The following is an 11043-nucleotide window of genomic DNA, read 5'->3' as shown; positions in this document are numbered from 1 at the left end:
AGAGAGAGTGCTACTGTTTGTCTCTGTGTATGTGTGATTATGGGTGGGTGGCGTAAATAAGCAGTAAATGGAAGGGTTAAGAGCATTAATAAGGTAAGATAGAGCTGGGTTTTCAGCTCAAATATCAACTTCAGATTCTGGAAACCCGCCAAAGCCTGCATTTGTCTGTGTCTCTTAAATCTTTTTTATTTTTGTATTTATTATTTATTTTGTTTTCTACTTTTTTCTTATAATGGGTGGTGTGCGTGGTGATGTCATTGTCTATTTGTCTGTCACTGGGTTTTGCCTTTCACTTCTCATTGGAGTGGTTGAAACTTTACTGCAATACCCCTCCCTTGTTTATTCACCACTTTGGCACTAATTTGGCCCTTAATGATGGGTGCTAAATTGGTAGTATTTTTAATTGTTTAGAAGTGAATCATATTAAAGAATTACATGAAATATGAATAAAATATTATAATTTAGAATTATGGATTTCATTATAATTTGGGTAGATTACTGGGGCTAATAGTTCAAACCTGGAAATCATAAATCATGCTTCTTTGCTTGCAAGTTACAAAGTCACTTGTACTCCTTCAAGATTGAAAAGGAAATGAAGACACACCACAATCACCTAATTAAAACTCACGAGAAACCTATGGGAAAATTTGTTGTCAAAAAGTGCATATTGGAAGTGGTATTCACAAATTGAAAATCATAAAGACTTTGAACAATAATCTTCTCTTGACATATTTGTGCTGTTAGATTGTAAATTTTGAACCACACATTTAAACAAGAATCAATGTAATTAACACTTTCAATTCACCGTCGGACATATTGTCAAACTTTATGACAAAATAACATTTCTTAAACCCTAAGAATTTTACCTTAAAGAGTAATTTGGTGACTATATTACATTTTTTGAAATATTTTTGCTCATCACTTTAACCCAAGTTGTACGCTCACCACCGTTCTTAATACTTGACACGTGTCTATAGGCATAACAATGGTTAACTTTTTAGTTTGATTTATGTAACCATAATTATAATTATCGACACATGTCAAATATTGAGATGAATGGTGAGCATACACCTTGAGTTAAAATGATAAGCAAAATTGTTCCATCAACGATAAGAATGAAACAATGGCAGTATCTAAGTTAGATTTGGCCAAATTTACAATTTACAGAAATCAAAAGTACACTGGGAGAACACAAAAGGACACTAATACACAGCCAAGACACATAAAAAAGTGGAGCTGCAATATGATGATTGATCTGAATTCTGAGGTCCAGGAATGAAGAAGAACCCATGAATTTTGGGCTTGCAGGAATGGGAACGGGAACCGTGGGACCATCACCACCACTACTGACCATGCACATGGGTTTGGTGCGGTAGGGCACTATTTTTTTTTCTTTCAAATGCCAAAAAAAAAGAGTCAAGAGGGTGAGATATATCTTCACAGCAAAACCCAAGTTAATCACGTGACATCACCTGCATTTTGCACGTGATACTATCTGGAAACACGTGCGCCTGGAGTGCCTTTTCTTTTTATGTTGAGATGATTTTTTGTGAATTTAATTATAATTTGATGAATATCATGAGTGGATGGGAAATTAGTAAAAAGTGAAAAAGTGGTTTTGCATAATACATGTGATTTGATTTTACATGAGAAAATGACATCTTTTAGGTCCTACTAATTTTAGTAATATACTTAATTAATCAAATAGTAATCAATCAATATGTGTGTGCAAAAGTCAATTTGATGATGCCATTCCAAATTCATGAGCATATAAATCACTAATTACAAATACATTACTATATTCATCCACAAGCTCAAACGTCACACATAGGCTATAGGCCTCAGTCTCCTAGTTCTTCTTAGAAGTGATTGAGAGAGATTGTGAGAATAATTTTAGGCTTAATTATTGATATAGTCGTATAGATATGGCCCTTAAAATTTCGTTTTATTTTCAGTCTCATTTCGCTCTCTAACATTCAATTTGTCTTATTTAATCTTCCAAACTTGAATTTAGTGTCTCATTTTGCACTAACTCTTGTCAAAAAAATCTAATAAATATTTCGACGTGACATGAGTACAGTACGAGGCATATCAATAATTAAGTCATAGATGTTACTTGTTTGACAAACAAGAACAAAAGGTGGAGGATCAAAATGATATTCTCACTATATATGATAAGGCCGAGTCATTAGGTCCCACATTGGGGCAAGATAAGTGTGCATTATGCCTATATCAACATCATTGTGTATGTAGGCTGGCTTTGAAAAACCACATTAAATCGTTCGTGTTCTTGAAAAAGTCTTCATTGAACCAATTTTTGGGCCATCAACAAAACAAAGTTAAATGTGTAATGAGTATGCTTAAGTGCATCAAAATAAATTATAACTATAATATAAACAAATAAAAAAACAATTGTTGTCATAATAATACAAACTGGGCCCGGAATTTGGACTGAAACCAATAGATCCAACCCATTAAAAAGTCTTAGGGTAAAAGCATGACTCGACCCAAACAGAGACTTTATCAGAACAAATTTTTTTTTTATGTACAACCCATTTTACAGAAAGCAACTTCAAATGTCATGAGCCTGAGCTCTATCTAACTTTCTGATTCAAAGCCCCAACTTCTCCAGTTTCATCTGTTTCAGCTGAACAAGCCCTTTGACTCTGACCATTGCTTGGATGGACTTTCTTCATCACCCGAAACAAACAACCACTAGGCTGAGCCATTTCAGATTTAGCTCCGCCCAGCTTGGCTCTTTCTTCTTCTAGCTCCATCTTCAGCTTCTTCTTGTGGAGGCCTCTGAGCACATATGCTTCAGCAAAACCATAACCTACCGTCGACATGGCCTAAAATATATAGGTTTTTTTGGTGTTCAAGTGAAGGAAGCAATGGGGTTTTTTCTAATTTGATGTGGTTTGGGGCTTGAGAAGTGAAGCATTTGGGTTTTCAGAGGGTGATGAGTGGTATTTATAAAGGTTTGGGTTGGCTTGGGGAGCAAGTAGACACGCTTTGCTTCTGCCGGAAGGAAAGCTAACGTGATGTGACGAATATTGACAGTTTAGGTTTCTTTTTCGGTTGATCGTTGAATTTTATCTGTTTGTTTGGTGAGGCCTTTGGACTCCGTGGAGGCAAAGAAAAAATTGGTTTCTAGGCGGCAGAGGTATGGCGTAGATGCATGCGTGGTCTCAATTCCTTGTTAATTCCTGAGAGTCTGTCCCATCGCCACATGTCCCACAAAGTATAGCCGGGCGGCTATACTATTTATAAATAAAAAAAGGAGACCGCCTGTAAAACAAATTGTATAGCCGTGCAGGACCACCGCTTGGCCCCCAGGGCCCGCTTCGCCGGAGGGGATCCGATGTCCTTATTTTTCATGTCCATTCATGTTCCTTGTATAATTTGTTGACACGTGTCCATTCACTTAACTGTAATAGTAATTAACTTTCAATAAAATAAAAATTAAAAGAAATTAAACCCTAAGCAAAACAAACAGCAGTCACAAAGTTCCCCAGCCAAGCATCCAACCTCGACAGCCCCAAACCTCGCTGGTTCCAGCCCCTTCACCTAAGCCACACACAACCTCCACCCTGTTGGCCCCTTATCTTCTATTACCACCTCCTCCTCTTCTTCCCGATCTCCCCTCAAATTTGGGTTTCATAATTGGAAGGGTTTCAATTTTGATGGTCTTTCAATTGTGCTTCTGGGACTCATGCACCCAAAAAAAAAAAATTTGCTTGAATCGGTTATTGAATGAATTGAAGGGTCTTGAGGTAGTTTGCATTCTGAGGGAATTTCAAGGATGGGAAGAGGTGGGTGCTGCTGCGGAGGGAGGAGGTCAGCGAAGGGGAAGAAAGATATATTGGGTTTCTGGGATTTTTTACTGGTATATGGTTTTCCTTCGTGATCTTTCAACTGGGTTTCTGGATTCAATTCTATACTGGTTTTTCAATTGGGTTTCTGGGATTCATAAATTGGGTTTCTCAATTGAGAGTACAGGTATCTGGTGATTTTGTTAATTCCTGAGGGTTGGATGCGTGTGGATAGTATAGCCGCACGGCTATACTTTCTTAATTATAAAAAAATCCAGGTATAGCCCAAGTTAATCACGTGCATCTTGCACGTGATATATCAGAAAACACGAGCACCTGGAGTACCTTTTCTTTTAATGTTGAGATGATTTTTGTGAGGTTAATTATAATTTGATGAATATCGTGCGCGGATGGGAAATTAGTAAAAAGTGAAAAAGTGGTTTTGCATAATGCATGTGATTTGAGAAAATGACATCTTTTAGGTCCTACTAACTTTAGTAATATGCTTAATTAATCAAATAATAATCAATCAATGTGTGTGTGCAAAAGTCAATTTGATGATGCCATTCCAAAGTCATGAGCATATAAATCACTAATTACAAATACATTACTATCTTCACCCACAAGCTCAAGAGTCGCACATAGGCTATAGGCCTCAGTCTCCTAGTTCTTCTTAGAAGTGACTGAGAGAGACTGTGAGAATAATTTTAGGTTAATTATTGATATAGTTGTATAGATATGACCTTTAAAACTTCGTTTCATTTTTAGTCTCATTTCATCATCTAAAATTCAATTTGTCTTATTTAATCCTCCAAACTTGAATTTGGTGTCTCATTTTGCACTAACTCTTATTTAAAAAATCTAATAAGTATTCTGACGCGACATGAATACAGTCCGAGGCATATTAATAATTAATCTCTAGTTGTTACTTGTTTGACAAACAAGAACAAAAGGTGGAAGATCAAAATGAGATTTTCTCACTATATATGATATGGCCTAGTCATTGGGTCCCACAATGGGGGCAGATAAGTGTGCATTATGCCTATATCAACATCATCATTATGTTTCATCAAAAAAAATAAAAAAACATCATCACTATGTATGTAGGTTGGCTTTGAAACCACATTAAATCGTTCGTGTTCTTGAAAGTCTTCATTGAACCAATTTTTGGGCCATCAACAAAACAAAGTTAAATGTGTAATGAGTACGCTTAAGTGCATCAAAATAAAAAGTCTTAAGCTAAAAGCATGACTCAGCCCAAACATATACTTTTTCATAACAATGTTTTTTAATACAAAACACATTTTACTGAAAGTAGCTACAAATGTCATGAGCCTGAGCTCTATCTAACTTTCTGGTTCAAAGCCCAACTTCTCCAGTTTCTTCTGTTTCAGCTGAACAAGCCCTTTGACTCTGACCATTGCTTGGATGGACTTTCTTCATCACCCGAAACAAACAACCACTAGGCTGAGCCATTTCAGATTCAGCTCCACCCAACTTGGCTCTTTCTTCTTCTTGCTCCATCTTCAGCTTCTTCTTGTGGAGGCCTCTGAGCACATATGCTTCAGCAAAACCATAACCTACCATCGACATGGCCTAAAATATATAGGTTTTTTTGGTGTTCAAGTGAAGGAAGCAATGGGGTTTTTTCTAATTTGATGTGGTTTGGGGCTTGGGAAGCATTTGGGTTTTCAGAGGGTGATGAGTGGTATTAGTAAAGGTTTGGGTTGGCTTGGGGAGCAAGCAGGCACGCTTCGCTTATGGCGGAAAGAAGCTAACGCGATGTGACGAATATTTGACCGTTTAGGTTTCTTTCTCGGTTGATCGTTGAATTTTATCTATTTGTTTGGTGAGGCCTTTGGAGTTTGAGGAGGCAAAGAAGAAATTGGTTTCTGGGCGGTAGAGGTATGACGTAGATGCGTGCGTGGTTAACTCCTTGTTAATTAGCGACGTATTATAGCCGCGCGGTTATACTATTTTATTATAAAAAATTGTGAGTATAGCCTTATTAAAAAAAAAAAAAGACCTGCCTGTGCGCATTTCGCCACGTGTCAAAAATAGTATAGCCGCTTGGGTATACTAATTTTTTTATAACGAAAACTAGGGGTGGGCATCGGGACCGGGAAACAGGAACATCGAACTAAACCAGTGAAAAAAAAACCGAAAAAAACCAATTGACAAAAAAAGTCAACAAACCAGACCGAATCGGTTCCAATTGGTTTCGATTCCGGTTTTACACCACACCGCACCGGACAGGTCATTTTTTTTTACAAAATTTTAAAATCTAATGCCATATTTTTAATTTTATAATCACTAATTTTCCAAGTTCAACTTCAAAAAATTTCTAAATGTATGAATTGGATTATTTGTTAATTTTTAAGCCCAAAAAAAAAATTCTTTATTATAATGTTTTTTAAATATTAAATTATAAAAATTTGAAAAAAAATTAAATTAAAAATCCGGTTTTGAAATTTTTTTGCCTAAACTGGACCGGTTAAATAGTACCAGTTTCGATTTCAATTTGAGGTGAGAACTGGACCGCGCCCACCCTTAACAAAAACCGTAGACAAGCTGGCCGGCTATTATTTTTATTATAAAAAATCTAAGTATAGCCGCTTAGCTATACAATTTATAAATAAAAAAAGAGGACCGCCTGTGCCCATTTCGCACCTCGAGCATAGCCGCACGGCTACACTATTTATAATGAAAAAAGGACCACCTGCCTGGCCCCTAGCGCCGCTTGGCCACGTGTCAAAAATAGTATAGCCGCATTGTCATATCCCGGGATCAACACCGCCGTAACACGATATTGTCCGCTTTGGGCCCCCTCTCTGCCAACACGGTTTTGTTTATGGGAGCTCACGAGCAACTTCCCAGTGGGTCACCCATCCTGGGATTGCTCTAGCCCTCAACTCGCTTAACTTCGGAATTCCTACAACTCCGAAGCCAGTGAGCTCCCAAAAGGCCTCGTGCTAGATGGATGCGGGTGTGCACATATAAGGCACATCACCCCCTCTCCGTTGGTTCATGTGGGATCGTACAATCCACCCCCCTTAAGGGCTCAACGTCCTCGTCGGCACACTCGCACCACACGCCAGAGTGGCTCTGATACCAAATTGTCACATCCCGGGATCAACTCCGCTGTAGCACGATATTGTCAGCTTTGGGCTCCCCACTCTGCCCGCACGGTTTTGTTTCTAGGAGCTCACGAGCAACTTCCCAGTGGGTCACCCATCCTGGGATTGCTCTAGCCCCCAACTCGCTTAACTTCGAAATTCCTACAACTCCGAAGCCAGTGAGCTCCCAAAAGGCCTCGTGCTAGATGGGTGTGCACATATAAAGCACATCACCCCCTCTCCGTTGGTTGATGTGGGATCTTACACGTATGGCTATACTCTTACAAAAACCCACATGCCGCTAGTTTCGCTACGTGTGAAAATATTATAGCCGCATGGCTATTCGTTTTTTACAAAAACCGGCATGGCTCCTAGCGCCTGCTTCGCCACATGTCAAAAAAGTATAGTCGTGCGGCTATACGGTATTTTTATTTATTTTTAAACGTAGCATAGCGACTATTTACAAAAAATGAAGATGACCGGGCTAAAAACAATATAGCCGCGAGGCTATATGTTTTTTTTTTATATATAATAAAAAAAACCTTTTATTTTCTGGTAGACAAACTCATATTTAACTACGTAATTATTTTCTACGGAAAGCAAGTAAGAATGATACAAAACAAAATCAAAAGGTAGCACCCTAAACAGCCCATTTCTGATAGTAGGTCAACAATTATATGAAACATCATGATATACCTTCCTTGATTCATCATCACATAACTATTGAAACAAATTACTTAGAATCACGCAAAAATCAAGGGGCAAATTTGTATAACAGAAAATAGAAAGCAACCAAATGGTGAAGAATAAGATTATAAGATGCACGTCAGAAAACTTGAAACAAGAACAGAAACAAAACAAAACAAAAGAAAGAATCAAGAATAAGATTGCAAAACTTCAATTCAGCTTAAAGAATGCTTTAATTAATAAACTGGGCGTGTACAGAACGACTCGCAGTCCTCCATATATCGCCATAATAAGAAAAGATGGAAAAAAAAAAAAAAAAAAAAACCAGTTAACAAAAAGAGTAATTCAAAAAACATGCTAGGGTAATTACCAGCAAATACAAGTGTAACATTGCTGAGTATATCAAATACAAATAATCCAACTTTAATAAATAAAAGTTTAGTACTTCAATTCAAGTTATCTACTAGCTGCTAGTTCCTCCACCATGGGCATGCTGCGGTAATCTAGGAACTGGAGTCGGCCACCATGGGAGCTCAACTGGCCAATAGTCACCATTACGAACTGGACACCGTCTAACTATCCTAGACCACTTTTTTGTATGAATGTTGCACTTGATAATATCTCCGTCCAGACGCAGATACAAAATATCCTTATTGTTTGGGTCAAAAGCCTGCATTTCGCAAGTAAATGGACCATCTGGATACATTTTTGGGTCCAACTGATATACCCTGTGGTTAGTTAAACACAATCTGCCAGCAGCTCCATCGACCATCCGATCATGATCTTGTTCTTTAAACTCCCAAACATACAGAGTTTTGGTAGCCTCCTTAAAGTCACACATCCGCACACATCCTCCGAACATACCTAGGTACTCAACTACAAAACGTCCATTTAGAGGCTCCTCAAATACAGTAAAATGAAGTTTATGATCAATAACGCCATCACCATTACCGCTACTACTACTACTAGTTGTCGTGTTATTGTCGTTGAAGGGACCCAAACCAACAAAAAGAAGGTCTTCGTCACTTGTCCAATATAACATCCCATTGTATGCAAAGGATATATCTTCAAGGTCATCAAAATCAAAGTATCGTGGGGAAGCCACAACTGATTCTCTCCATTCACCAGTCTCAGAAGAGAAGATCTCCACGCTTAATTTTAAGGAATCACATTTTTCATCATTTGCAGATTCATCAGGAGGAAGAATTCTCACAACGTTGCACACACACTTAGCATTAAGCTGGACGTTATGCCCTTTCCAATCTTCTTTCTTAGAATTATAGTAGGGAATATCACAGATGAATCCCACTAGTACCCTATCGTGGCATCGACCTGGGGTGGGAGGAAGAGCAACCCATTGCATGGTGTATGCATTGCAGATGTAGTAATTGCGTTGATAATCCTCAGTTGCGCAGCACAAAACTAAGTCATTATACGTTGCTACCACAACTGGCTTTTTTCTCAAAGAGTGGAAACTCATTATTTGTTTGAACACTGGGGTTAGTAGCTTGGATGACCATGGCATTTTAGGAGGGAATTCCTCTCCTTTTTGACTTATTAGAGTGCACATCTTTGGAGTTTTCCTATAACCTTGGATATGCACAAAGCGGCCGATAAAATAAGGATCTGAGATGAGTGTGCGCCAACGCTTGGACACACACTGGCATTGAAACACAAATTTACTTGATGGAAGTCGGCAAAGGATTTCAACCAATGCCGTGTCAGGGAGATCATCAATTGATGATGGTCTTCTTTCTGCTGGTGATGATCTCTTTGATCTTTTTAACTGACTAGAGGTTGGCAATCCAAGAGATGACTGGGATCTCTTCCTTCCTTTGGTAGGAGTATCACAATTAATCAATCTGAGCCATGCAATATATATTATACACATAATGTATGCCCTCTAAAAAAATGCTGTGTGGAATTGACATATTAAGGGAAAAAAAATAAAATCAAACAGTCATGTTTAACCTTGTTACTAGATATGGCGATGATGTTAGCTCATCAAGAGCCAAGTACCAAGGGATATAGGAAGGTACAATGATTAACATGGTTTTCTTTCTTGATGCATCCTTGTTCACTAAAGTGATATACTATTTTCTCATCCTCTTCTGTTTTCAAAAGGTTTTAGCTGTTTTTTCAACAAAATTAAAGCTACACCAAAAATACAACTGTGTTCAACAACTAGCTTCCGACAAAAAACCTAAATCTAAATGTTGGAAACCTGGGTCTGAAGAATTTTATAAATAAATGAGGCATCGATCAATATGAATGCTCCTAAAAATAATTATCCCTAGAAGCCATAGAAAACTGATAATTCTAATCTGTTTTCAATTCTAGGAATATAAATTGTGTAATTAGAAAGAAACCTGCATTGAATGTCCTCCTCAAATTGCTTCTGCTTAAGAAATCCAGATGCAAGCTTCATGGAAGCCCCGCCGCATTCAATTTCCTGCTCAGAGCTCATAAGAGTATTGGAGGACAATGTTCTGTTCTTGTTGCTCAACTCTGATATCTTTGCAGAGCCAGCAACACGTTTGGCATCACGAGATGTCTGAATTCCTGCAAGATTAATTTATCATCATAAAACAAGTGTCTAATTACATTGGCCATCAAAATTTCAAAGTTTATGCATACATACCATGGCCATAACAATTAAAGCATCATCAGTCTAAGGAAAAAGCTCTTACTTTACTTTGTACATATGATTTTCAAGAGCAGCAGCAACTCATGTGATTATCAATAGCAGCAATAAACATATTAGTTCCAAAGACTCTTGTTTTCTGACCATAACTAGCTAATTTCCAATAAGACCCATTAACACATGATCATTCTATCATGTTAAACACTAACTCTAATCTCCAGTAACAAAATTACAATTCGGTCATGAAACTAGATTCGAAAAAGGGATCTAAATTCCACAAATTGGTGAAATTAAAAAGTTTCTTACCATAGTCGGCAATTCTGTTCCGATTGAAGCTTGTGCAATCATCAAGGGTCGGTTTCAAGCATTGGTCGGCGATGGGGACCGGCTCAGGAGGAGTTGACTGCGAGGACCCGAATTCATTGAGGAGGGGGTTTTCCGATTCACCCATAAGAAAAGAAAGAAAGAAAAAATACTGAGAGAGATAAAATTGAGTTTTAAAAGAAAAAAAAACAGAATGGAGTTTCTCGCGGCTGGAAGGGGCTTTTATAGTGGAGGAGGTGCTGTTGGCTCCTTTTGTCTTGTGTTTCCTTTTAGGTTTGGGAAACTGCAATTTTGCTCCTAAGATCGTTTCCCAAACAATAAGAAAAGTTCTGGCACCAACGTTCAAGAGGGAAATAGTTGAAGGATGGAAATTCTAATACAACCCTTTTTCATCATTCCACCGTTTAGAGGATCTCCGTAACCATTGAAGATCACTTTCGGGACCTTCTATTGTACGTAT

The 11043-nt window shown here is 38.0% G+C and overlaps 1 protein-coding gene across 2 annotated transcripts; it reads right to left on the bottom strand.

Moving 5' to 3' along the window:
- Positions 1-7981: 7981 nt before the first annotated feature.
- LOC117616355 lies at positions 7982-11043 on the bottom strand. 2 transcript variants are annotated; one of them, XM_034345651.1, is made up of 3 exons: positions 10566-11043; positions 9985-10177; positions 7982-9477 (listed from the first exon to the last, which is right to left on the bottom strand). In XM_034345651.1, the coding sequence occupies exons 1-3, from the start codon at positions 10708-10710 to the stop codon at positions 8079-8081; spliced, it is 1737 nt and encodes a 578-aa protein (XP_034201542.1). In that variant the 5' UTR covers positions 10711-11043; the 3' UTR covers positions 7982-8078. The 2 variants fall into 2 exon arrangements, with proteins under 2 accessions (XP_034201542.1, XP_034201543.1); XM_034345652.1 differs by lacking the exon at positions 10566-11043 and adding an exon at positions 10257-10509.

Source organism: Prunus dulcis, chromosome 1, assembly GCF_902201215.1.
Source record: "Prunus dulcis chromosome 1, ALMONDv2, whole genome shotgun sequence".
Taxonomy (NCBI): domain Eukaryota; kingdom Viridiplantae; phylum Streptophyta; class Magnoliopsida; order Rosales; family Rosaceae; genus Prunus; species Prunus dulcis.
Note: the sequence above shows the minus strand (reverse complement) of the source record. Positions and strands in the feature narration are given on the sequence as shown.

Excerpts from the sequence above, each read along its gene's own strand:
- LOC117616355 (XM_034345651.1), bottom strand. The coding sequence starts at position 10,710 with ATGGGTGAATCGGAAAACCCCCTCCTCAATGAATTCGGGTCCTCGCAG. Across the intron at positions 10,178-10,565 it reads GAACAGAATTGCCGACTATG|GAATTCAGACATCTCGTGAT; the intron begins GTAAGAAACTTT and ends TTAATCTTGCAG. Across the intron at positions 9,478-9,984 it reads GAGGAGGACATTCAATGCAG|ATTGATTAATTGTGATACTC; the intron begins GTTTCTTTCTAA and ends TGCATGGCTCAG.